Source organism: Silene latifolia, chromosome 7 (genome assembly GCF_048544455.1).
Source record: "Silene latifolia isolate original U9 population chromosome 7, ASM4854445v1, whole genome shotgun sequence".
In the NCBI taxonomy this organism is placed as follows: domain Eukaryota; kingdom Viridiplantae; phylum Streptophyta; class Magnoliopsida; order Caryophyllales; family Caryophyllaceae; genus Silene; species Silene latifolia.
The window spans coordinates 79,272,392-79,299,319 of NC_133532.1; the positions used below are offsets into that span (position 1 = coordinate 79,272,392).

Consider the following 26,928-nt stretch of genomic DNA (forward strand, 5'->3'; position numbering starts at 1 on the left):
CTTCCTTAACATCTGTAAGGATTCCCACGGGTAACTTATCCATAATCTTAGGGGTCAACCCCCTCTCAAACCTCAATGCCAGATTCTCCTCACTCAAACCCATATCCTCAAAGATACCTAGACTTCTCATTGAAACAACTGTAGTACTCGACCACAAACATCTCAAAAGAGTCATCTTAAAACCATCAAACTCTTCTCTCAACTTACTCCTCACATGTTCGGTACAAACTCCTTCCTCATGCCCCCTACGAAACTCCTCCCAAGGTATAGCAGGTAAGCCTTGGTTTGTATATATCTCCTAAGCACTTACTTTCACTGAATCCCACCACTTGCCTGCTGCCTCCCTCAGATAGAACGCAGCCTTGTCCACTCTCATCTCATCAGGACAGTGAACCAAGTCTAATATGTTCTCCATCTCTCTCAGCCAACTATCAAGAAGGTTAGGCTCCCCAACTCCCTTGTACTCTTTCGGGTTAAACCTCGCAATGTATAGGCTGATTTTTGAATGGTCAACCTCCTTCTCCTTATCCTTATTCTTATCCTCATTCACTTTCTTTAGGGTCTCAGTAAGAGCATCCTGGTGCTCTAACATCTTAACGATGTCATCCACGGTCATAAGCTCGGCTCTCGTGATACAAAGCGAGTCCTCTTGGCGGCATCTTGAAACTATACATATATAAGAAAGGGTAGATATGAACACACGCACTAAACTTCAAAACACGAAAACACGCCACCCAGGACCTACTCGATCGAGTTCCCAAACCCACTCGATCGAGTAACGGGCTTCTCGATCGAGTGCCCAACATACTCGATCGAGTACCCAAACATCAGACCCCTAACGGACCTTTCGATCTCTTACCTACTCGACCGAGTAGCTAGGCTACTCGATCGAGTGACCCCCTACTCGATCGAGTACCCCTAGTTACTCGATCGAGTACCCAAAAACACGATTCTGGACTCAAAATCGTCAAAAACCCACCCGATCGAGTCAGTCCCACTCGATCGAGTCATGCTAATACATAAAAGCTACCCGCATGTTACGTCATATGCTAACATGCTAAACTTATAAATCACATTATATCATAATACACATGCTACGCATCTTTTCTACTATCTACGAGATCATTTCATCATGTTATTAAATGCCACATTGTAAATCATCCAACATGTTATCATCTCATCAACAAATTCCCACCTATCACCATTTTCTTTCACATGTTCATCTTTCTACTTCAACACCCAAAAATTAACACATTTCATCACATTCTTACACAAGTTAACCAAACACACATACGACTCGACAAACACTTCCCTCATGTGACCGGTTCAAAGTTGTAGGGCGACCCCTGCGACTTTAGGACGTCTCCCAAGCCTTTGCACTAGCTCCTACAACTTTTACCCCGGGTTCATTTTAATTGACTCCCTATGTTCATTAGGTTCATTGGTTACAGGTTTCAGGATCGTCGCTCTGATACCATTTGTAACACCCCCATACTCCAAGTGCCTTACCAGGACCACTCAGGTATGAAGACATTACCATCTCGGTTACCCGAGGCAATGATAATCAAACAACAATGAAGAAACAACGTTTATTATAAATAATTTTAGCGAATAGTTACAATCCTCAAAACCAAACCAAAAGTACGATACATGATCTCACACTGACTGTTCTAACTGAAATGTAAATAAACTAAAGGCTACATCGGAAGACTCCTATCATCATGCCGTGGCATCCCGGCCTATCCCAGACTCATCTCAATACCGCTCAATATCTCGCTCACCATCCCCGAATGGATCACCGCAGTTTACAAAACAACACCGGGTCGTACTAATCACACAATAAATATAAACAACAATGATAAGATAAACAAACGACTTAATCGTCACACACACACACAACCAACCAATTCCCATCATCTCAATCCGATCGTCCACTTTGGACCACCCGCCAAAGTGGGGGACCGCAACCGTACCCACCAAATCCCCGCTCCACATAGTGAGCAATAAAACCTGTCCATTAATGTGCACATCCCTTCTGTGGCGGGTTCCACAGAAGGCGAAACTAGGGCGTGAAGCCACTCCCGCAAGTGACCCCACTCAGCCGAGGCCACGCCTCGCGAACCATCAACAACGATCACAACCACAATCACAATACAATTATTATATCAAACAACCAAATACAATGCATCAACCAATATCCCATTATGGGACTAATACTGAGTAGGAAATCCTACCTGGTATGCACACAATCAGACGGTCTCTCTATCGCCGAGTCAAAAGCCTCTTCTATGAACCCTCCTCCTATCATACAACACATAGAGACTACCACATCACATACTACACATAAAACCCCCAATCTCTAAATTAGGGTTTAACCAAATCGAAGGAAATACAATAGAAAGGGTACATAGATCTTACCCTCGACGCAAGGAACTCAACGGTACGAACAACGACAAGAACTGACCGTCTGAACTCCGGGAATTGCTAAGAATGCGATTAAGAAGATGAACTTGGTTGCTTTCTCTCTTAAACAGGAATTTAGGTTTTGTAAAAGTGATTTAGAATAATGACGATGAAACTTAAATACCTTAATCGCATAATTAACAAAACCCGAGAAAACTCCCCAAAAAAATAGGACACTCGATCGAGTACCCAAGGTACTCGATCGAGTACCCCCTTACTCGATCGAGTGCCCCAGCTACTCGATCGAGTACCCAACAGGTCAGAAACTATTTTATTTCGCAACTTACCCTTACTTGACAGAGTAAGGCCTACTCGATAGAGTACCCCAAGACTTATAAATACGGAGTATTACAGATGCAACTGTTGCTTATCCTTTAACTAAAGTCGTAGACATGATGGTTACGTCATCTCAATGTGAATTGAGGAGTATACCTTAATTGCTAAAGTTCGTTATGTAAATATTGGATAGAGTATTGATATTTACATAAGTGATGATCGCATTCATTGTTAGAGTTTCTTTAAGAACTCAATTATTCAGTTTGACTGAAAACAGTGAATACCTTGTTTATCTGAATAAATTGTGGAGACAATGTTGAACACTATTCAAGTGAATAAGATGAACATTGTATTTAGTCCCTAGTCACTTAATGAGGTGACGTCTCGGAGTGAATAGATTGTAAGTCGATTAATGGTTGTTCAACACCATAAGGTCAAATGTAATGACTGGTCGATTACATAGGCAGAGTGTGTGACACTTTGCCGAACAGTGACCATTTAGAGAGTCCCTAAGTTCTATTATAGACGCCTGGTCGTGGCAGGGATCTCTAAGATGTTCTAATAAGTCGATTCTTTTGACTGGAGACTATTATCTGAGCAAGTGCAGTTTCCGAGTGACTTTGGTTTTTGTCCTAGGTCGTGCCGTGAAAGGAGGCCAAAAAGGCATTTACTAGGTCATGGTGATCTGTATTGTGCAATAGGATAGATAGGGCATACAGGAATTGTCCACCCACGTTGGGTAACTATATCTCAAGGCCACTCGAGGAGTTAATGACTACAAATGCGTGGCCACGCTCGGAAGTAATCTGTGAGAGATTTTTCCGGTCAGGTAGTCACACTCCCGATCGAGAAAACCACTCGCGATATGTTCGTGTGAAAGTGCGACCTGAAAGACACATTGCATTGAGTGGGAGATTAAAACGGACAAGAGAATTGGTAGCGCACACCTTGTGTCGGACAAGTGGGAGATTGTTGGAGTTAGTGTCCTCCACAATAGTGCTTTTACATAATAAATCTCATTAATGGAATATCATCAGATATTTAATTATTTGATCCTCGTCAGTTGATTAACGTAAATCGATAACGGTTGGCTGACTAGAGTTTGACATTATTGTCGTGAGACGGCGGTGATCAACTGACCCCTTTCGGTCACACCTAAAGGAACGAACCCCCATTGACAACTAATTAATTGTATGAGATACAATTTATTTAGTCCCTTGATTTGTAGACTAAAAGGTTAGTCAATTATTTAAGAGAGAATTCGAGTTGCGAACTCGAGAACGGCAGTTATTATTTAATTATGTGATAATTGAATAATAAATTTTGGGAGACGGGTTTTAGTTAATTAATTGTTTTTTTTTGGTGAAAGGTTAGAAATTCTCATTAAGCTCATAACAAACTATTACAAACACTACAATTCATAAAACAAGGATAAATCAATCATATTTAATTGACTTTATCCAAGTTTCATCACTAATTCTTTTAATACATTTGAGCCAATACATATTACGTAATTTAAGTATGCTACTAACATGCTTAATGGTTGCATCAGGATGCATAATACAACCATTAAGCCTTGCACTATTCCGCTGATTCCATATAGTGTAGTAGACAGCCTGGATCCAAGCTATAGTAACCCATTTCTTCACCTTAGCCCAAGGTTTGGAGGAGATCCATCCAAGTAAGTTAACAGCAGGCAGTGAGATTTTCAATTTGCTGCTCAATAAGTGCAACAATCTTCGTGTATACACACATTGACTGAACAAATGTACATGAGTCTCAGTAGCAGCACCACATAGACAACAGTCTGCATCAGGAGAGACTCCAATTTCGAAGAGCCTATCCTTGAGCAGCAAAGCTTCACGAGTTATCAACCAATTAATAAATATGTGCTTGGGAACTGACCAGGGATTCCAGACAGTATGTTCCCAAGTGACCACATGCTGCTTCTTCCTGATCCAATTGTATCCACTAGCAGGCGTGTAGTCATGAGAACCAGGCAACCGTTGACCAGAGGGGGAGAAGGCCAGTTCAAACTTCTGCCTAACTCTATAAATGGTTTTCCAGCTCCAAGAGGTATCAGTTTTTGGAGTATAAACATGCCAGTGAACTCCTTTCATATATACATGATGAACCCACTGAACCCACAACCTATCAGGCTTTGTATAGATCCACCAAGATAACTTGCAAATAGCAGCAAGGTTCCATGCATAGCTATTCCTAATCCCTAAGCCACCTTCACATTTAAGGACACAAACTTTCTCCCATCCAACCAAGGGGACTCTCATATATTCAGTAGAACCATCCCATAGATAGTTCCTACACAGAGCATCAATTTTCCTCAAGACCCACTTGGGAATAATAAAGATTGTTGCCCAGTAAGTATAAAGAGTAGTGAGGACAGCATTCACAAGGGTTAACCTGCCTGAATAAGAGAGCTTTTTAGCAGCATACCCTCGAATTCTATCAGTGACTTTTTCAATGAGGCAGGCATAATCTTTGACAGGGACTCTACCAGCAGAAATAGGGACTCCCAAATACTTAAATGGAAGAGACCCTTCACTGAAACCAGAAACTTGCATAATATCAGCTTTGATACTAGAAGAAACACCATTAAAATAAATATTTGACTTCATGGTGTTCATCTGTAGACCAGTGGCCACAGAAAAGGTAGCAAAAGCCCTCAAAAGAATCATAATAGAGGTTATATCACCTTTGGAAAACAACAAGAGGTCATCAGCAAACATCAGGTGAGAAATTTTTAGGTGACTACAAAGTGGATGATACTTGAAAGGCATAGTAGTGGTCACATGTTTGAGAATCCTACTCAAATATTCCATTGTGATAGTAAACAGCAAGGGGGAGATAGGGTCACCCTGCCTTAATCCTTTTGCTCCTATAAAATAACCAAAATTTTCTCCATTGAGAACCAGAGAGTAGGAAGCAGATCTAGTACAAACCATAACCGGCTTAATGAACTTGTCAGGAAACTGCAAAGCTATGAGCATTTGTTCCACAAAATCCCAATGCACAGAATCATAGGCTTTCTTTAAATCGATTTTCATCAAACATCTGGGAGAGATATATTTTCTATTGTAAAGTCTCACAAGGTCCTGACAAATTAGAATATTCTCAACTATGCTTCTGCCTTTGACAAAACCTCCCTGACTCTTATCAATAATGTCAGGCAAAACAGCAGCTAATCTAGTGCAAAGAATTTTAGAAATAGCTTTATAAAGAACATTGCAGCAGGAGATGGGTCTAAATTGAGTGACATTTTGGGGAATTTCAATTTTAGGTATCAAAGTGATGAAGGTATGATTCACTTGCTGCAAGAGTTTGCCAGAGTGAAAAAAATCAAGTATAGCATCACAAACTTCCTCTCCAAGGATAGGCCATGCATATTTAAAGAATGCACTAGAAAAACCATCAGGCCCAGGGGCCTTATGAGTAGGAATGGAAAAAATGGCCTCCTTGATTTCTTTTTTAGTAACAGGTGACAAGAGGATAGCAATATGCTCTTGAGAGCAAACAGGTCCCAACTGAACAACACTAGAACTGACATTAGTCACAGTCCCAGTTTTACCAAGAAGCTCCTCATAGTATTGCAAGAAAGCAGTTTGAATATCACTCCCATTAGTATGTGCAACACCATTAATATCTTCAATAAGGAATATCTTATTTCTTGCACTCTTACTTTTCAAAAGACTGTGGAAATACTTGGTGTTATTGTCACCTTGATTAACCCAAGTAGCTTTGGTTTTCTGCAAAAGGAAGCTGTCACAAGCAAGTTACAGATTTCTGTATGTGTTAGCAGCTTCTTTTTCTTGAGCAATGAGATCAGGATCAACAGGGCAAATCTTTAACTGATCTTGAATTTTAGACAAAACTTTCCAGGCATGTACAGTGCTATTCTCAATATCACCAAAAAGATGCTTATTAAGAGCTTTCAAAGGGTATTTCAAACTCTTCAATTTCATGACAACTTGAAACATTCTAGTCCCCTGCCAGACTTTAGTCCAGTAAAGAGCAACACAAGTATGAAATTCTGGGACCTGACTCCACATGTTGTAGTATTTAAAGCTTTTCCTCCCTGTTATCTGATTGGTAGCATCCTAAATAATGCAGGGAGTATGATCAAAGAGACCTTCATTGTAGAAATGAGCATGAGAATGAGGTCTCAACTGAAGCCACTCACTATTAACAAAAACTCTATCAAGTCTTGAATACACTCTAGTCTGTGGGTCCTGTTTGTTATTCCAGGTGTAGAAGGAACCAACAGCAGGACTATCCACTAAGTGACAATGATCAATGCAAGCCTGGAAATCCTCCATTTCCTCCTCAGATGTTTGACCCCCCAATCTTTCAGAAGGGCTCAAGACACAATTGAAATCCCCACAAAGAATCCAAGGGATATGAATTCCACTTGAGAGCAAATTCAAATCATGCCAAAGAGACTTTCTTCCAGCAGTGTCATTAAAGGCATAGATCATAGAGCAGTAGAAATGGAATTTTGTACTAATCTCAGTAACCTCCATATGAATGAGCTGAGCACTATAATGGACAAAGTGAACATGAAAAATGCTAGGATTCCAGAGCACCCAGACTCTTCCTCCAATGTGACAAGAAGTGTTAGTAGAAACAGACCAACCATCACAAACATTCGTTCTAACTGCATTTAGAGACAAAGGTTTTACCTTTGTCTCAAGGAGCCCAAATAAACCTACCTGATGAGAATGTAGAAACCATTTAACTTGTTTTTGTTTAGATGGGTTATTCAGGCCCCTAATATTCCAGAATCCAAGATTATGCATTACTCCCATGAGGGAGTAACACACTACCAATTGTACCAATCCCCACCTTATTAGTAGTTCCAGTCAAAGCAGTGCCAATCCCAGGTTTTGGAGTTGCATTATTTAAGGCATCCTGAAAAGTATACTGACTGAGATGGGTATTGGTTTTCCCTGCTCTAATAATTTCCTGCCTGCTCATAGTGATAGGTGGTTTTGCAGGAGTTTGGACTTGACTGTAAGTACCACCCTTAGACCAAGTAACCTGTAACCTATGCTGGACTTCCTCAGGGGTCCTAGTCCCAGCAGGAGTCACGGGCACAGTGACCACAGGAGATACAGGCTTAGCTGGTTGTGGAGTGGGCACAATGATAGTAGATGGGTTAACAGTCACAAAAGGAGCCGTGGTCTTTTTTGGGATCCACTGTTGTTGGACAGGTTTCACAGTTGCTTTTGGTTTAGGTTTCCTGCACTTCTCACTTTCATGACCTATACCCCCACACACAGAGCATGAAATTGGTTGCCATTCACACTCAACCACAATCTTAACAATGTTACCATCTTCATCAAGAAATTTAACAAAAGTAGGTAACTTTTGACCAAATGGGACTTCAAGTAACACACGGGCAAAGCCAAGATGAGTTTTTTCCATAGTAGAGACATCACTGCGTATGTACTTACCCAGTAGTCCTGCAATTTTTGGGAGACACTTACCCCAGAATTTCAAAGGTAAGTTCATCAATTTGAACCATACAGGAACTGCTTTAACATCATCCTTTGTTAATTCAACATTCTCAGTCCAATTTCTCACAATAAGGGGCTTATTATCAAACAAAAATGACCTTGCCTGAGAACAGCATCCTTACTCTGTAGAGACTGAAAACGAACCAGGAAAATACCACTGGGTAGGAAAGATACCTTATCAATTGGATAGTTCATCCAGATACGCCTGATAAACCCTTCAATAACATCCAAAGGGGGATTCGCACCTAGGATGAAGCAGTAAACAGAGGGCTTCCAGAAATTGAGCTCTTCCTGAATATCCTCCCTGGTAACCTGCATCAAATCCTTAGGCTCCTCCTCTATAGTCGGTAAAGTTGCTTTCTTTCTTTTACCCTGAACCAACCATTCTTCACCACTCTCATTAATTTCAACAGATTCAAGGTCAAAAGGAGCCAGACCAGTAATTTCGTTAACATTCTTCGTTTTAGTAACAGTAGATTCAGAAGGACCAGTTTTCTTTTGATTATTTGTAACGGGAGATGAAGTTTTAGACATGTTTTTGGGATTTTGTGTAGATTTATTTGCAGAATTTGAGGTGCAGTAGCTCGCACCATTATTGCAGAAAAAAACGGCGCACAAAAAACCTAGCAGATCTTCCTTTTTTTCAGAGCTTTCTCTCTCTCTAGTTTCTCTCTCTTCATGCTTTATTCTAGTGACTTATGGAAAACATATTGGAGGATACTCGATTTCTGTATATAATTTAACGGGTTTATGAAGAATGCTCAAGCAGTGATTAATATTAGTACGTAAATAATATGTGTAGCAGTACACGTATATTTACGGAGTGATTTGGACGAATTAATTATGGAAGTATTTAAACATGAAATGATGTTTAAAATAAAATTACACGTATTTGTGCGACAAATATAAGAACCAAAATGGACCCGTAAATGGGCAAGTGGACCGTGTAAAATAGAGTAGTGGATGATTAGGAACATAATCATTTCACCTTACTTTATATACTTCCATAAGTTATCTTATTATAGATTTTGCATGTGATGTAAGATTAAATAATATAAGAGAGTTAGTAATATTAAAATATTATCAAGGGTATAATTTTAACAAGTTTCTAGTTAAATACTTGTTAGATTTTTGGGTTGAGTTCTTGGTTGCAACTTGAAGGAGACTTTCTTTTTGAAGGTTTTTGAAGGAGGATCATCCATATCTTTTTAGCTCAAGAACAAACTAGTAAGGTGATCTAGTTTGTACCCATTTTACCATAAAATCAATGTAAGGAAATTGTTTTTCCTTAAACTTTCATTTTTATGCTTTTATATTTTCATGCATGTTACATAGATCACCTAAATGATAAATTATGAGATAATTTAATTTTCATTAGAGAGTCTAATATGGATCTATGATCTTTCAATAACCCCACTTAAATGGTGTAAAATATTATCGGGAAAATAATATCAAATGAAGCCCCTGTAACACCCCCATACTCCAAGTGCCTTACCAGGACCACATAAAGCATGAGAATGCTACCATCTCGGTTACCCGAGGCAATGTATATCAAATAGACCATCAAAGAACGTACTTTAATAAATAAGTTTAAGTGATTAAATAACAAAACCAACTGTAAAGTAAAGTACAACTGTTCTACAACCAAACTACAATCGAAATATAAAGACAACACACGGAAGACTACTATCGACTCGTGGCAAATCCATCCCGCCTAATCCCACGCGCATCCATAGTATACACCGCTAGACAATCGCTCACCACTCCCGAATGGATCACCACAGTTTTTAAAACAATTAATGGGGTCAGTACTAATTACACGAAAACAATGCCACAATGAAATAAGTACACAAACAGTTCAAACAGCTCAGCACAACCCCAGTCTCCATCTCCAATCTCCACACAACTGACTACACACTTAGCCCTGCCAGAGTACTCATCGCAACAGGTGCTCCTCGCCGCCAATGAGGGACCGCAGCCGTTCCCACCTAAGCCCCGCTCATCTCCATTGAGCGGTAAACCCATGTTCATTAATGTGCACATCCCTTCTATGGCGGGTTCCAGAGAAGGCGAATCAAGGGCGTGAAGCCACTCCCGCAAGTAACTCCACTCAGCCAGGGACGCACCCCGAAGATCACAGAGAGATACAAACCAATCAACAGTAGAAAATCCACAACCAACCAGATCAACCAACATTATACGTAACCAATAGTCACAACAACAATCACCACACAATCATGTAACTAATACCGAGTAGGGAAACCCTACCTGGAAAACTATATTCACATAAACCACCAAAACCCCCAAATCACCCAATTAGGGTTTAATCAACTTTAACAAAACGCTATAAAAAATATATATAAAGCTTACCCTCGACTCAAGGATCACAAAGATTTAAAGAACGACGAAATCCGAAACTCCTAGCTCCGGGATTCGCTAATAATGTGGCGAGGATGAAATAACATAACTCTTAATCGTCTCTTGAAAGTTTTTAGGTTGAAAAAGTGTTTTAGGAAAAAGTGACGGAAGTCTTATATACCAATCCGCATTATTAACAAACCCGTCGAAAATCACCCGTCAACCGACTTACTCGATCGAGTAAGTGGCTTACTCGATCGAGTGCCAAGCTTACTCGATCTAGTACCCATCAGACAGACTACTGTTCTGCGTAAAACCATACTTACTCGATAGAGTAAGCCCCACTCGATAGAGTACCCTAAGACCCATAAAACCGTAGTATTACAGTCTTCCCTCCTTAAAAAGAATTTTGTTCCCAAAGTTCAATCCACAACAAAACAAAAAGACACTAACACCAACCCGACACAACAACATAAATAAAACTCGACACAAAACTCCAAAACACATCTCCCAAAACAAAACTCAACCCGACTCAAAATAACTACTAACTATACCAAAACCCACATAAAACATGCAAAAACTCTATGCGACCATCTCCTACCCCCCTAAAAGAAACAAGGTTACATCCCCGTAACCACACATACCTGATCAAAAAGAGACGGGTACCGCTCCCTCATAGCCTCTTCCGCCTCCCATGTAACCTCCTCAACCTCTTGGTTAGACCAAAGAACCTTAAGCAACACTGTCTCACCATGTCTAGTTTTCCTAACCTTCCGATCAAGAATCTATTTAGGCACCTCAAGATAAGACAAAGACTCATCCAGTTCGATGTTCTCTACCTCTAACACATGTGATGGATCACTAACATACTTCCGCAGCTGAGATACATGAAACACATTATGCACTATATCCAAAGCAGCTGGTAAAGCTAACCGATAAGCAACCTCACCCACACGATCCAAGATCTCATATGGTCCTATAAACTTCTGGCTCATCTTGCCTTTCTTACCAAATCTCATGACCCCGCGCATAGGAGACACTTTCAAAAGAACCTTGTCCCCAACTTGAAACTCTATGTCCCGGCGATGTAGATCTGCATAACTCTTTTGTCGATCCAGGGCCGCTTTCATCCTTTGCCTAATTAGCTTAACCTGTTCAACCATCTCCTGTACCATTTGTGGTCCCAAAACAACTGCCTCAGTACTATCATCCCAACAGATCGGACTCCTACATCTCCTCCCATATAAAGCCTCAAATGGTGCCATGCCAATACTGGTGTGATAGCTGTTGTTGTAAGAAAACTCAATCAAATCCAACCTCTGCTCCCAGCTACCACCAAAATCCATAACACAAGCTCGCAACATGTCCTCTAAAGTCTTGATGGTCCTCTCCGTCTGGCCATCTGTCGCAGGATGAAATGCAGTACTCATCTTTAAGGTAGTCCCCGTCATCTCCTGCAACTCTTTCCAAAACCGTGATATGAACCTCGCATCTCTATCGGACACTATATCCTTAGGCACCCCATGCAAACGAACCACATGCTTCCTATAAGCCAAAGCCAACTGTATCTTGGTCCAATTATCTTTCATTGGCACAAAGTGAGCTGATTTCGTCAGTCGGTCTACTATAACCCATATCATGTTATTACCCTGCTGACTTATCGGCAAACCAACTATAAAATCCAAATAAATGGACTCCCACTTTCACTCAGGTACCTCAAGAGACTGAATCTTTCCTTGTGGTCGTCGCTGTTCCCCTTTCGCTCTCTGACAAGTCAAACAACGAGCCACGAACTCAGCTGTTTCCTTTTTCATCCCCGGCCACCAAAAAGTCTTCTTCAAATCTTTGTATATCTTGTCACCACCTGGATGTACCGAGTATGGTGTGCAATGAGCCTCTGTCATGATTATCTTTTTCAACTCCTCATCACTAGGGACACACCATCTCCCATCAAATCTCACACTACCATCGGTATGAATAGAGAATCTAGACACAGTCCATTTCTCTACTACAGCTCTCCACTCCTCAATCTTGGGATCCAAAGCCTGTTTCCTGCGAATATCATCATAAAGGTCCGGCTCCACTGTCAAATCTCCTCTAGCATCCTCTCTCTGGATCATATGTATCCCCATCTTCCCCACCTCATCTCTCAGCCTCATCAAAGACATAGTTGCACATAGAGAATGCACACTCTTCCTGCTTAGGGCATCTGCAACCATATTAGCTTTCCCTTCATGGTAAATAATATATACGTCATAATCACCAATCAGCTCCATCCACCTCATATGTCTCATGTTCAGCTCCTTTTTAAGTGCTACCATCTCGGTTACCCAAGGAAATGTATATCAAATAGACCATCAAAGAACGTACTTTAATAAATAAGTTTAAGTGATTACATAACAAAACCAACTGTAAAGTAAAGTACAATTGTTCTACAACCAAACTACAACTGAAATATAAAGACAACACAGCGGAAGACTACTATCAGACTCGTGGCAACTCCATCCCCAACTAATCCCGCGCGCATCCATTGTATACCTGCTAGACAACTGCTCACCACCTCTGAATGGATCACCACAGTTTTTAAAACAATTAACGGGGTCAGTACTAATTACACGAAAACAATGCCACAATGAAACAAGTACACAAACATTTCAAACAGCTCAGCACAACCCTAGTCTCCATCTCCAATCTCCATACATCTGACTACACACTAAAGTGTGTAGTCCTGCCAGAGTACTCATCGCAACAGGTACTTCTCGCCGCCAGTGGGGGACCGCAGCCGTTCCCACCTAAGCCCCGATCATCTCCATCGAGCGATAAACCCATGTTCATTAATATGCACATCCCTCCTATGGCGGGTTCCACAGAAGGCGAATTAAAGGCGTGAAGCCACTCCCGCAAGTGACTCCACTGAGCCAGGGACGCACCCCGAAGATCACAGACAGATACAAACCAATCAACAGTAGAAAATCCACAACCAACCAGATCAACCAACATTATACGTCACCAATAGTCACAACAACAATCACCACACAATCATGTAACTAATACTGAGTAGGGAAACCCTACCTGGAAATGCAAACACCGACAGACGATCAAGCAGCTAAGTCAGAATCTCTCCTCAACGAATACTCCTCCTATACATACATACATATAATCACAACTATATTCACATAAACCACCAAAACCCCCAAATAACCCAATTAGGGTTTAATCAACTTTAACAAAACGCTATAAAAATTATATGTAAAGCTTACCCTCGACTCAAGGATCACAAAGATGTAAAGAACGACGAAATCCGACCCTTCTAGCTCCGGGATTTGCTAATAATGCGGCGAGGATGAAAGAACGTAACTCTTAATCGTCTCTTGAAAGTTTTTAGGTTGAAAAAGTGTTTTAGGAAAAAGTGACGGAAGGCTTATATACCAATCAGCATTATTAACAAACCCGTCAAAAATCACCCGTCAACCGACTTACTCGATCGAGTAAGTGGCTTACTCGATCGAGTGACCCTTACTCGATCAAGTGCCAAGCTTACTCGATCGAGTACCCATCAGACAGACTAGTGTTTGATGACGGAGTCAAGTGCAAAGCGTAGCCTGCGCCTTTTCTGCGCAGCCTGCGCAGACTGCGCCATCTCCAGGATCCTGCGCATCTCTATTTTAAGCACAGGCTTAACTTAACAAGTCCGTGTTTTGGGCTTACTTGAGACAACTTAACTTAGGAATGAGTGCAGCCCTATATAAACCCCATATTTTGAAGACCTAGATTACTACCTAATTATTGAATAATCTCAAAGACTTGTATGAGAAGAACACTTAGTATTTGGGTGAAAATCGTAAGCTTTTGTTGGATTTGAATGTCAATCTTTCCACAATTCTTGGATTCATCCATGATTATGGAAGGCTAGACCTTTTATCTTGGTGTAATTTGGAATCCTCTAATTCCTTTAAGCTTTGTAAGACTTCCTTAATCATTCTTCAATAATTATTTCATTACCTTTTTTTTACTTGTTTATGTTTGATGTTTGTGTGTTGGGAGTCGCTAACCTTGTATATTATTCATTGAACTATTGCAATTTCTAGTTGTGGGTTTTACATCTCTAGAAATGTATGAAGCAAACTTGTGTTGTTATGAATTTGTTGTAAAGTTTGTAACTTTGTGAGTAAGGTTTGAAAATTAGTCTTGGGTTAGTTGGTTTAAGCTCTCACAAGTTAATCCTAGCTCTTTCATTTGGCTTTGTTCTTAATGCTCTTATGTACTACCCTTTGTGTGGTTTTCATTTGGGAAAATACATGAGTAGAATTGTTTGTTTTAGCTTAGGAAGGAAATTCTTACCATCTTATGAAAGTAGTATTAGGTTGTTATTGAATGATGAAAAGGAATGTCTTTGCATACCAAGTATTTGTTGATTTGTCTCTTAGAAAAGTTTACATCTTTAGTTTTGTTATGCTTATTTCCAATCAAATGCCTTTTCCATCTATGTCTCCCACTTGTTTACCATTGTTCATAATCATTGTTTGTTGATAAACTTAGTTAGTAATTCTTAATTGTGATTAGTGTCTAAATTAGTTCATAGAATCCTAATTAGTTGTTACATAGTTTACAATTCAAGTATTAGTTCAACATCCTTCTCTTGGGTTCGACCCTTTACTTCCACTTTACTATTGTTTTAATTTAAAGTTAGTAGAGTCAAGTCTAGGTTATAAATTGTTAATTTGATAGGTCAATTCTAGTATTACGACACCTAGTATTTTCCATATCACTTTACAACATAGCATTTCTCCTTGGCACCTCCGAAAACATCCAAGAAAAGTATCTCAATTATGTTTTCTTCTTATAATGAGCTTTCTTACGTATTTTAATAAACTTTAAATAACCAGCCCACATAATCGATGGACTCAATTGTTCCCACAACAAACCCTTGAATCAGTCCCCTCGCATCGCCATAGTCTCAAAGTTGTAATCTTCGATTGATCTGAGGGCTACACTTTAACTTTCGCCTCTCCTAAGCTTCAGTCAAAGAGACTTTAATTTGTAGACACACGTGTCTATACCTTACGAAAATCACTCGATGCTGATCGAACTTTAACACGCTTAGGTAAGCATTAAAATGGATGATTATCCAAAAGTCATTTTTAAAAGTTATATATTAATAGTGGGAGTAATGAATTCGTCTCATAATTTATTTCATCGTAATTTTAAGATATGTTATAGAAAAATATATTTATGATAAATTTATGAGTTAGCTTATAACTTTAAAGTAATTTTATTTAATTGAAAATAAATTTTAATCTTTAGGTAAAGGTAAGGTAGTCTGAACGGGGCCTACACCAATACTTTATGATCCAAACTCGAAAGCTATCAAAATACACAAATATACCGAGTAGATACTCAAATATTTATTTAATTATTATTTATTTATTTGAGGGTAACATATTCAAATATTTATATCTATATATCTATATATCTATATATCTATATATAAAAGTATAATACAAGAACCATAAATATACTACTGGACACGTGTTGCTTTAATAGGCAATATTTTCCCGCCTACTGCCTTACCCTAAAACATGCAACCTGTGTCTAACCCTAAACCAAGTCAAAATATTGAAGATCGACATTTTCTTAAGCCGCCTTCCACTATACCCTCTCATCTTTCTTGGTGATTACTGATTTGCATGAAAAAACCTTATTTATTGTATTTTGCCATTTCAATATACCTCTAAACCTTTACATTTTCTCCTCAATTCAGCATCGTCATCTATGTATCTCCCTATTAACTTGCTTCCCTGTCTTTTTTCGTTTGTTTTCCGATAATCTTGACAATAAATCTTGAAATATTGTAGCAACTCCAAATTTTGATAATAATGATCCAAGATATCAAGATTAAGCACGAATCTAATGGTAGGAAGATTGCATTACACTTCTTATTGTTTCTTTTTTGCTTCTTTTTTTTTTCTCAATAAATATGGGGTTTGATAGAGAGAATTGTTAATTTATGGTTAATTTCGTTATTGTTTTGTTCTTATGGTTAATTTTGCTTCAATTCCTACCAGTTGGCTACAGAGTACAGACTAACACATGAAAGATTTGGAACGGAGAAGTGCGGTTCGTGCGATAGCGTTTGAATATCATTGCACTATTCCCCTGGTATGTTCCATAGTTTGTTTCAATTAACCAGTTTATGGTTGTTACCATCTTAATTATGAATTGTGATTTTTGTATACCTTTTATTACTACTCTTAAAACCCATATTTGGCAATTTGCTAAGGTTCATTGTTCTTCACGCTATTCTCGCAAATTTGCAATTATATGAACGTCATCACTGCGCTTTTCAAAACAATAAAACAATATACAGAATAATTATTAATAACATATGTAGACTTACTTTATCTCTGAGGAACTAAGGTTTTTCAAATCGACATCCTGTCATCTCAAATAACTAAAGCGAGTTTTGAACTCGAATTTTGTATCAGGTGACATGATAAAGATAACTTGCAACCAAAAGAAAAGTAATCTGTTTAATTTCATTTTTTAAAATTGAAAACTCAGAAATTAGGCAAGTTCATAGAGAGAAGCGCGGTGATGAAGGCAATTACTGATGAAAAGGTTGTTTCGTAATAGAGATCCATGTGTAGAAGTCCAAAATCTAATCACTTTTATATTTTAGGGTTTAGAACCGTATTCTATTCATATTCAACATAGATAGTTGAAACCATGATTTTCATAGTTATGTTTTTTTTCAGAGAGTATGTTGGTTACTGTGATTTTGATGTACCCATGACTTGTGTGTACACTTTCTTTTTGAATTCAGGCTGGACAAGGATCTGTCATCTTGAACATTTAAACCATTAATCTTATGATGATATTTTGGGAAAGTCGTAAAATATATTCCGTATTAGTCACTATTTGTGAGTGCTTCATTCATTATTTAATATACATGTGATTCCTTCCCTCTATGTGTTTTCCAACTGAATTGGTATTTTTTTCACCATGCTACTTTGCTATACAAGCTTATACGCAAGTGACGCAACACACCTATTAGTCCTTACATAGTTACATATATTGGCCCTAAACCTCGACATTATACTTGATTCTAAGCCTCGGCAAAAAGAGTTTTCAGAGTAGTCCCAACTGATAAGAGGGATGTGTTGCTTGCAAGAGGGTAAATATATCAAGGAAAGTTCCATCACCTTGGAATTTGCCCCTCTATGTCCATTGACATAAGCTATTTGACCACCTAAATTTGGTAAGTTCCATTGTTTTTCGTACTTCCACAATAAACACAGTATGTCAATTTCTTTGGATCATGCCATATAACTCCTTATTTTATCAACTTCGCCAAAACTTCGTTGTCTACCTTTGTTAAAGTCTTATACAGGGTATTTGGTACAACTTTTGGTAAACAAATGAATGGTATATAGTGGTCATTTTTCACGGTTGAAGCCTAGAGAGGTAGTCTATATCTTGAGATATTAGATTGCTGTCTTTAATGGTATAGTTAAATTGCTGACGGTGTGTATTCTTAGTTTTGGAGACCAACGAAATTGAATAGATTGTATTACGGAGTAGATCTCATTTCTCGTGGATTTAGCTTTAGTCTCCTACCAATTATAGCTACTAATAATTGGCTCTGCTAAATGTAATTTGATTGATTCGGTATAGGTGGTGACTTGGTATAATGGATCTCTCCCGTTCTATTTTCTCCAGTTTTGTTAGCTAAAGAAACCAATAAATTTTTTATATATTTTTATCCCCTCCTTTTCGTACACGTACCTCAATCGAATCAACTCCCTACTCCTTAGCAATGAATTAAAGGGTTGAATTGGTACTATGTTAAATTGATGATTAGATTGAAATTTTTCCCTAATTTTTGTCTTTCTAATTGCATAATGAACTTTAGTACTGGTTAAATACTCAAGCATTGTGGCAAAATAATATCATTTCCTCTGTTATGTGCAGATTGTAGACGACGATTTTGTATCATCCCCCAGAATATTGTCCTTTGTCTGAGTTATGCAGCCAGACTTGATTTCTGTGGAATTAAAACATAGTAGTAGATTAATGTAGTAGATGCAATTTGTTCAATTTGTGGATTTATGTCTACAACTTTCCATCATTGTATAGTGTTATTGTATTCAGTAATTTCTAATTGTAATATCTCTTGATTTAGATCCTGAAAGTCAAGGCTTGCTATGTGCCCGATCTGTTACACATGGGGTTATGGGTTCTATGATCGAGTTCGTTTGAATTGTTGTGTAAATCTGGATTTGGTGTTTAGGTTTTGTGTGTTTGGTGTTCGGTTACTTATTAGTCCAATTAATGCACCTACATAATCTATCTATTTGACATTATTTTTATAATTACATGTGTCACAGTATCGCCTTTACTTAAGTTGTTATTTTGAGTCAGAGTACTGTATACTTAACTGACATATTTAATATCATAAGAAGCTTAGACATGCTGTATTGGCAAACTGAATATTTCTAGAGGTTATCAATTAGCTGTTTCGACAACTTTGATCATCAAAAATATTCTTGATTTGCGCTTTTTACCAATTGAGTTGTATAGATGTTTGGCTATTTTTTTTATAAGTGGGTTAGTATTTATTATTCCGTTTCAATCATTTACTTACGTTCGATTAAAACATTCCTCACAAACAATGTAAAAGGTTAACAAATGGTCAAGATATGTCCTCTAAGACCCATTGTTTATTGACGTCTTATTCCTTACTTCCCTCTACCTTTGACCTTTTATGCATCGATGTTATCTTCTGAAACTTAAAACCATGGCTAAGTAGATGTTTCCAAGACTACAAACGAACAAGGTCATGAATTGTTTTTTCACCTTTCGTGATAGGTTTCAGCGGCTATTCAACCAGTAAGACAAACTTTTAAAGAATCGGTTTAAGAAAGATCCGATATTATTATACAATTAATCTAATATAATGTCACAAATGTAAAATTAAATAATTATTTATTTACATTGTTTAAATATGCCCGTGCAACTTTGCACGGGTTCTAAACTAGTGTCCCTATATAAAGATAAAACTTTAATCCTCTATCTACTAAAAAAAATAGGAGAAACTATCATTTTTCCCGCCTAAAAAATATTTCCTAAAATTAAACTTAGTATTTTTAGCATATACTATATGTATAATGACTTATAAAAGGGCATAATTTCTTAAATGTAAATATTTATATGATTCAATATATTACATTCCCCACAAATTTATCTCGAGACTCTTTATGATAGAAGAAAATTTTATTGTTTTGTTTAAGTTATTTTACCTTAAAAATTCATTGACATTTTATGATAAGAAAGTTACGGCTAAAAAATATGTTAGTAAAAAAAAATATACAAAATAATATCATTACTTTCTCGGTAAAAGAAAAATTTCTATTAAAAATACTCAATTCATGATTTCTTATAATTTTAATTTGAGTAAATTTAATTTTAATTTTTCAAATCAAAATATAATGATAAGAAACATAAAAAATAAAAGAATTGTCAATTTAAAATTTCTAAGTAATACACTACAAAAAGTAAATATTATATATATATACCGTGCATATATTGCACGGGTCTATACTAGTTTTGATATTATTCCAACGTATGTAAGTGAAGAGCAACTTGGAATTCAATCGACTATACTTAATTTACGCGGTAAACTACGTGTTAATTTCCTTTGGAAACAAATATGATTAGTCTTCTTCCTATAATAAATACCCTACCATTATATTCTACTAATTTATACATTTATGTTTCACATTTGTTATATATAATCTCGTTTCTTCACGAAATATTCTTGTCAACACCCAATCATACATGCATCCACAAATGGGTGAAAGAAAGATGAGTCGCTTTGACTCACTTGACCTTGAGTCTAATAAACTCAAATCCGACAATGGTCATTCCATTAAGGTTTGTTCTAATCAATATTATGTACTTGCATTGCATTGGTTTAGTATTGGTTTTGTGTGTTACAGACAATATCGGATCCAAAAAAAATTCTTTGTGGATTTTGATAGAAAATATAGTACCTATCTCTACATAAAATTATAAATTTACGCTATTTTTACTTAAAAATAGGACAAAATTACTTCAAAAAAAACCGTTTGCGGTATCCCATAGAATTATTGGTAGCGCTACAAATCTAGTTTATTCTAATCAATAGAATTTTTCGATTAAAAACAAATATTAGTGTAAATTGTAGGAATTAAATTGAGAAATATTTTGTACATTTTTGAAGCTCTCTCGGTTTTTCAAAGGATGTTTAATGGTAGCGACAATGTTATTTATTGTTGTTAATTGTTTGTAAAATAGGATGCAAGTTGGGCGATGATATTAACATTGGCATTCCAAAGTATAGGAGTGGTATTTGGAGACCTTGGAACATCACCACTTTACGTGTATTCAAGCACATTTCCAAATGGAGCTAAACACAAGGATGACATTATTGGTGTTTTGTCACTTATTTACTATACTATTACTTTGATGCCTGTTATCAAATACGTCTTCATTGTCTTAAGGGCCAATGACAATGGCAATGGTAAAGTTTTTTTTTTTTTTTTTTAAACTTTCGCCCACATATTATGAATATGTTGCTTCTACAATTCATTTTGATCACATGCCCGCATCTTCAACACGACAAAACAACTTGATAATTATTTTTAGACTAAATATGAAAAAGATCTACACAAATTCTTAAGAGAGACGGTTTCTCATTAATGTCAGTGAGAAACCTCTCTTATAATAGGTAGTTATTATTTTTGACTAGTTTTTAGTGTATTTATTGGTTATCTCTCATTAATATAATGGGAGACGGTCTTTCAGGAGACTTGCTAGAATCGTGTCGACTGTCAATATCACTTCGCATTTGATACATGCACCCAAGTAACGGAACGTAATCCTCCCTTGAACATTTAATTTTTATTGTTCCTTTATTGTCAAGGTGTTGGACGATTTTGCCTTGATATTTCATTATGATGACTTAATTAATTAAGAAAAAAACTTTAAAATTCTCTCCTATTCATATTGGATTCAATGAATGGTCCGTCTTTATTTGGAAAGATAGCATTGTGATTGTCATATACAACAACATTGTTTTCATACTGCATATTCTATTTTGATCTATCTAAGTGAACTGCCTACGTTCTAATTCAATTCATGATTAGTTTTAGAAAATGAGCGTTTGTTTACCTTTGATTAAAATATCGCTCAATAAGAATAAAAATGATAAATAAATGACTAGTATATTATGTAAGATATATGTCCAGTCCCATTAATTAAATTATTTTGTCGAGTATTCGCCATTGCAGTTATTTATGAGCTAATATCCCGTGGCATTGTGTTGATAGATGAAATTCACATGCACGTACGTCAAGTATTCCAAATTAACAACAAAATGTACATATTAATAATTAATTTACTATATTGTTGTAACAATTGAAATAGGTGGAACATTTGCATTATATTCGTTACTATGCCGAAATGTGAAAATTGGATTGATACCAAATCAAGAAAAGGAAGATAAAGAAGTTGGACAATATCAAATCCATACAACAAAGACAGGAAGATCAGGATGTTCACTCAAGGTACAAAACACCTTAGAGAATAGCGTCTTTGCAAAATACACTCTCTTGTTTGCCACCATACTCGCGGTTTCACTTGTCATTGGCGATGGTGTTCTCACTCCTTGTATTTCAGGTTATATATATACTTCCTTCTCACATTATCCTCCGGACGGACAATAGCGAATGTCACAAGACCAAAGTTTTTTGAGAAGAATTATTATTTTAAAATAATCGAAAATTTTGTTAAGAATGTTAGTATTTACATTGCTTGGATGGAAATAATAACCTTACGAACTAATTTATTTATTTTCGTTTGTAATTTGGTGGCAGTTTTGTCAGCCGCGGGAGGGATCAAAGGAGCCTCGGATAAGTTTACTGATGGTATGTACGTAAGTTTGATCATATTAGTTTCATGCTGATGGCAAGCACATACTAATGATTTTGTTAATTGTGAGATGTTTGCAGATATGGTGGTGTGGATATCAGTAGCTATTTTAATATTTCTCTTCTTAATGCAAAGTTTTGGGACTGATAAAGTGGGATACAGTTTTGCACCAATACTTTGCATTTGGTTTATATGTAATGCAATTATTGGTATCTTTAACTTCTGCAAGCATGATTGGGGAGTCATTAAGGCTGTTAATCCATGGCACATTGTTGAGTATTTTCAAAGAAATGGAAAAGATGGTTGGGTCTCCCTTGGTGGCATGGTCCTCTGTATTACAGGAACCGAAGCCTTGTTTGCAGATGTTGGACATTTCTCTGTTAAATCAATACAAGTAAGCATGTCACCGTTGTTGTATATCCCTTTGTCATTTTGATGATTTTGGTCAGTCGCTTATCTTAGCAAGCATCCCGAGGACGTTGTAACCGCCTTCTATAAAGCCATTCCTGGTTGTTATTCTCTTCTTCCTCCTCTTTTCTCAAACTGAAATTCTTACTTTATTATACCAAGTAGCTAATTGATCGAGGATTGATGTTTCTGCAGAACCGGTGTACTGGCCAATGTTCGTGATTGCAGTCCTAGCAGCAATTATAGCAAGCCAGGCCATGATTTCAGGAACATTTTCAATCATACATCAATCCCTAACTCTAGGATGTTTCCCTCGTGTCAAAGTTGTTCATACTTCAGCCAAGTATGAAGGCCAAGTGTATATACCTGAACTAAATTATCTCTTGATGTTTGCTTGTGTATGCGTCACTCTTGGTTTTGGAACAAGTACACACATTGGTAATGCTTATGGTAAGTTACATATCGGCCATTGTACAACTCTGCGCATTTGCTTATTACAAATTTCTCTGAATTATGTGAAATGCTTCGAGTATTTTATATCTCAATTAAAACTCGTTACCTTAATAATGCAGGCATTGCGGTTGTGTTCGCAGAGACACTTACATCCTTCTTCATGGTTCTAGTGATGTTACTAATATGGAAGACACGCATACTCTTAGTCCTCTTGTACATATGTTGCATTATGTCAGTCGAATTAATCTACTTGAGCGCGGTGTTGTACAAATTTCCAAGCGGAGGGTATCTTCCGATTGCTTTTGCATGTGTTCTGATGGCAATTATGTTCACATGGAACTACGCGTATAGGAAGACTTACTACTACGAACTCCACAACAAAGTATCGAGTGACAAGGTATGTGAAATAGTAGATCAATCTAACTCGTGTCGCATCCCGGGTATGGCTATCTTCTATTCGGAGCTAGTCCATGGGATCCCGCCCATATTCGAGTATTATGTGGGTAATATCCGTGCATTACACTCGGTCCTAGTATTTACATCTATCAAGTCATTGCCGATCAGTAAGGTCCCTGCTGAGGAACGGTTTTTGTTCAGAAGGGTGCACCCGAAAGAGCTTGTGTTTAGATGTGTGGTTCGCTATGGTTACACCGATGTTCCTGACAGACAAGATGGGTTTGAAGCGGTCTTGATTGAAGAGTTGAAACAGTTTGTACTTGGTAATAGGAGGGTAAAGGTTGAGCCCGTTGAGGAGTCGAACGATGGAATATGTGAGGATGATGACGACAACATTGGAAATCGAGAAGTCGGTATAATAGACGAGGCATCTAGACTGGGAGTGGTGCATATGATAGGGGAAAGCCAAGTGATTGCAGGCAAAAAATCTGGGATTATAAAGAAGGTCGTGATTAATTATGGATATAGCTTCTTGAAAAGGAATGTAAGGAAGAGTGATGAAGTGTTTGGCATTCCTCGAACCCGGTTGCTTAAGGTGGGAATGACATATGAGCTTTAGGATGCACTTAAGAGTTATAATTTAAACTATATCTACTTCAAACGCTAGCAATTTTACCCTTTATAAAGCCGTTAAATATGTCGGCTATAGGTCCAAAAATCGAAATAACATCAGAAAACTGTTTTCTAATTTCTGATTATTACTCTTTACCACACACTCATCTGTTACTCCATGTTCTGCAATTCAAAATCTTCTAACTGGAGAACATTTTTCTTTTTAATTGAAATAACTAGTTTTGTGGCCCGTGAAATTCACGGGTTCGGTTTAAGGATCGTTCATGCATTTTCCCCTTTAGTTTTTTTGATGATTTTTCCATTTTTCATTTGTGGTCTATCTCTCTAATTATTTTAGCTTTTCATATTTTAGGTATGTTTTACTGAGTAAGAAAATGAGTCGTTTCTATTTATCGATAACAAAAATAAAGTTGACACATGAGGATAAAACATTTGTGTAGGGTTCTAATTATTGCAATATTATGATAGGGCTTTTAAACAGGATGATGAATTTGAATATAGGGCAAATTAATGAAAGAATTAAAAGTTAGAAAAGATGGAAAGACACACAAAGCATTTGTGTAGGGTTCTAATTATTGCAATATTATGATGGGGAAATTGAAAGGATGGGGTGTGGTTTATTCAATAGGAGATAACTTATTGTGAAAGTGTAAGAGTTAAGCTCTAACTTTTCATTAATTTGTTGGCATAAATTTTTTATACTACTTTTTATAGTAGCTTGATATTCAATTATTTACAATTTTACGTCATTCTTTAGTATTGTTTTTTTTTATTGTAACCTGTTATTTTGTTATTCTTATTCTCATTACTTTTGTAACCAAATGATATCATTTTTGTTCAACGTCAAATTTGATATTTTTGTTAGTCAACTTTATTAAAATGATGATACTCCGTATTAATTAAAATAATAATAAGTAGTATTAAACATAGTTTATATACCTCTTTTTTTTTTCGTTTGGAAATAATGATGATATTTAAGCCTTCAAATATTCTTCACTCATTGTCTCTTAAATATTGTAACGTTTAATCAAATAAAAATAATTTAAATAAGGTGGGTAAATAGATAAAACATCCATTCTCACATTGAAAATTAAAAGTAAAAAAGATATTCTACTCATTAGTATTATGTTGTTTTGGGATAAAATGTAAGTAATTATTGCAAATCGATATATACAATGTACTTTTGCCCTCTTTTCATCAAAGCAACAATAAGACAACAAAATCAAATGTATCCTATCTCATCTCATTAGTATTCAAATCAGAAGGAAAATATAGATTTACCCATCTAACCAACTTAATTAAATATATAGAGAATACAATATTTACACTATCTTGCCTTAGTCATATTTGTAATTTGTTGTTAATATTAATCTAAATAAATTTATTACACATTAACAATGATGAATATATTAAAAACATCCGCAAAACAATCTATCACTATTGAAAAGAGATTTAAAAAACTAAAGTTACAATTTAGTCAAGTTATATTACTACGAAAATGCGGGTTACTGACGGGGAAAATCCATCATTAACAGCCTTTTTCCGTCAGTAATTCGCTGATGATTTCCTTCACCAAAGTTTGACCACAATTCGCTGATGATTATATTCAATCGTCGACGATCTCAAGTGTCTTTATATACATTTGACAATGCCTAAAACAAACTATATAATACAAATGCTTGTGGAATTCTCCACTTTTCTTATACTTCTCTCTTATCTCTTCATTTCTTGTCCATTTGATTCCTACACACCACAAAGTAAAAATATGAGAATTGTTGAAAAATAAATCAAATAAAATAATTAGGCGAAAATAAACAAACTTTTTCATTAATTCGTTTTTGCTAGGAATGTGCTAGAATTTTTATCAATTTATTTTCTTTTATAGGTGAAATATTTTCATAACGGTAGAATATAAAAAGATTATCACTAAATTATAATTATTAAGTGGAATAATGCATGATAAATGAAAGTATTTAAATAAGATGAGTAATTAGTCTATTGATTACCACTTTGCCTTTTCATTTTCTGTTTTTACTTTTTTTTTAAATAAAAAATAAAAAATTGATCAAACATGTAAATGTAGCTCGTCACGTGTTATTCTAGAAACTACTCAATCTAAGCTTTTTATGTTACTTTTCATTAATTTTTCATTAATTTTTTTTGTTAGGAATATGCTAGAATATTTATCAATTTATTTTCTTTTATAGGTGAAATTTTTTCATAACGGTTGAATATAAAAGATTAGAACTAAATTATGATTATTAAGTGGAATAATACATGGTAAATGAAAGTGTTTAAATAAGATGAATAATTAGTTTATTGATTACTACTTTGCCTTTTCATTTTCTATTTTTCCTTTTTTTTTTTAAATATAAAATAGAAAATTGATCTAACATGTAAATGTTGCGCGCCACGTGTCATTCTACTAACTACTCAA

At 36.5% G+C, this 26,928-nt stretch overlaps 1 protein-coding gene, 1 long non-coding RNA gene and 1 pseudogene across 3 annotated transcripts; 2 read left to right on the top strand and 1 right to left on the bottom strand.

Annotated features, from left to right (window-relative positions):
* Positions 1-6,854: 6,854 nt before the first annotated feature.
* Positions 6,855-8,807, bottom strand: LOC141590276 (uncharacterized). Its single transcript, XM_074410877.1, has 3 exons — positions 8,448-8,807; positions 7,600-8,376; positions 6,855-7,466 (listed from the first exon to the last, which is right to left on the bottom strand). The coding sequence occupies exons 1-3, from the start codon at positions 8,805-8,807 to the stop codon at positions 6,855-6,857; spliced, it is 1,749 nt and encodes a 582-aa protein (XP_074266978.1).
* Positions 8,808-16,254: 7,447 nt separating this feature from the next.
* LOC141591152 (uncharacterized) lies at positions 16,255-18,959 on the top strand. 2 transcript variants are annotated; one of them, XR_012520693.1, is made up of 4 exons: positions 16,255-16,544; positions 16,697-16,790; positions 17,455-17,551; positions 18,603-18,959. It is a non-coding gene; the product is annotated as an uncharacterized LOC141591152 (long non-coding RNA). The 2 variants fall into 2 exon arrangements; XR_012520692.1 differs by lacking the exon at positions 17,455-17,551.
* Positions 18,960-20,480: 1,521 nt separating this feature from the next.
* On the top strand, positions 20,481-24,477 carry LOC141590277 (potassium transporter 5-like; annotated as a pseudogene).
* Positions 24,478-26,928: the final 2,451 nt, after the last annotated feature.

What these genes read in the sequence shown, in the direction of transcription:
- LOC141590276 (XM_074410877.1), bottom strand. Translation starts at nt 8,807, where the DNA reads ATGTCTAAAACTTCATCTCCCGTTACAAATAATCAAAAGAAAACTGGT. An exon ending in TGAACTATCCAATTGATAAG is followed by an intron (nt 8,377 to 8,447) that starts GTATCTTTCCTA and finishes TGCTGTTCTCAG; the next exon opens with GCAAGGTCATTTTTGTTTGA. An exon ending in TGACTGGAACTACTAATAAG is followed by an intron (nt 7,467 to 7,599) that starts GTGGGGATTGGT and finishes CATTCTCATCAG; the next exon opens with GTAGGTTTATTTGGGCTCCT.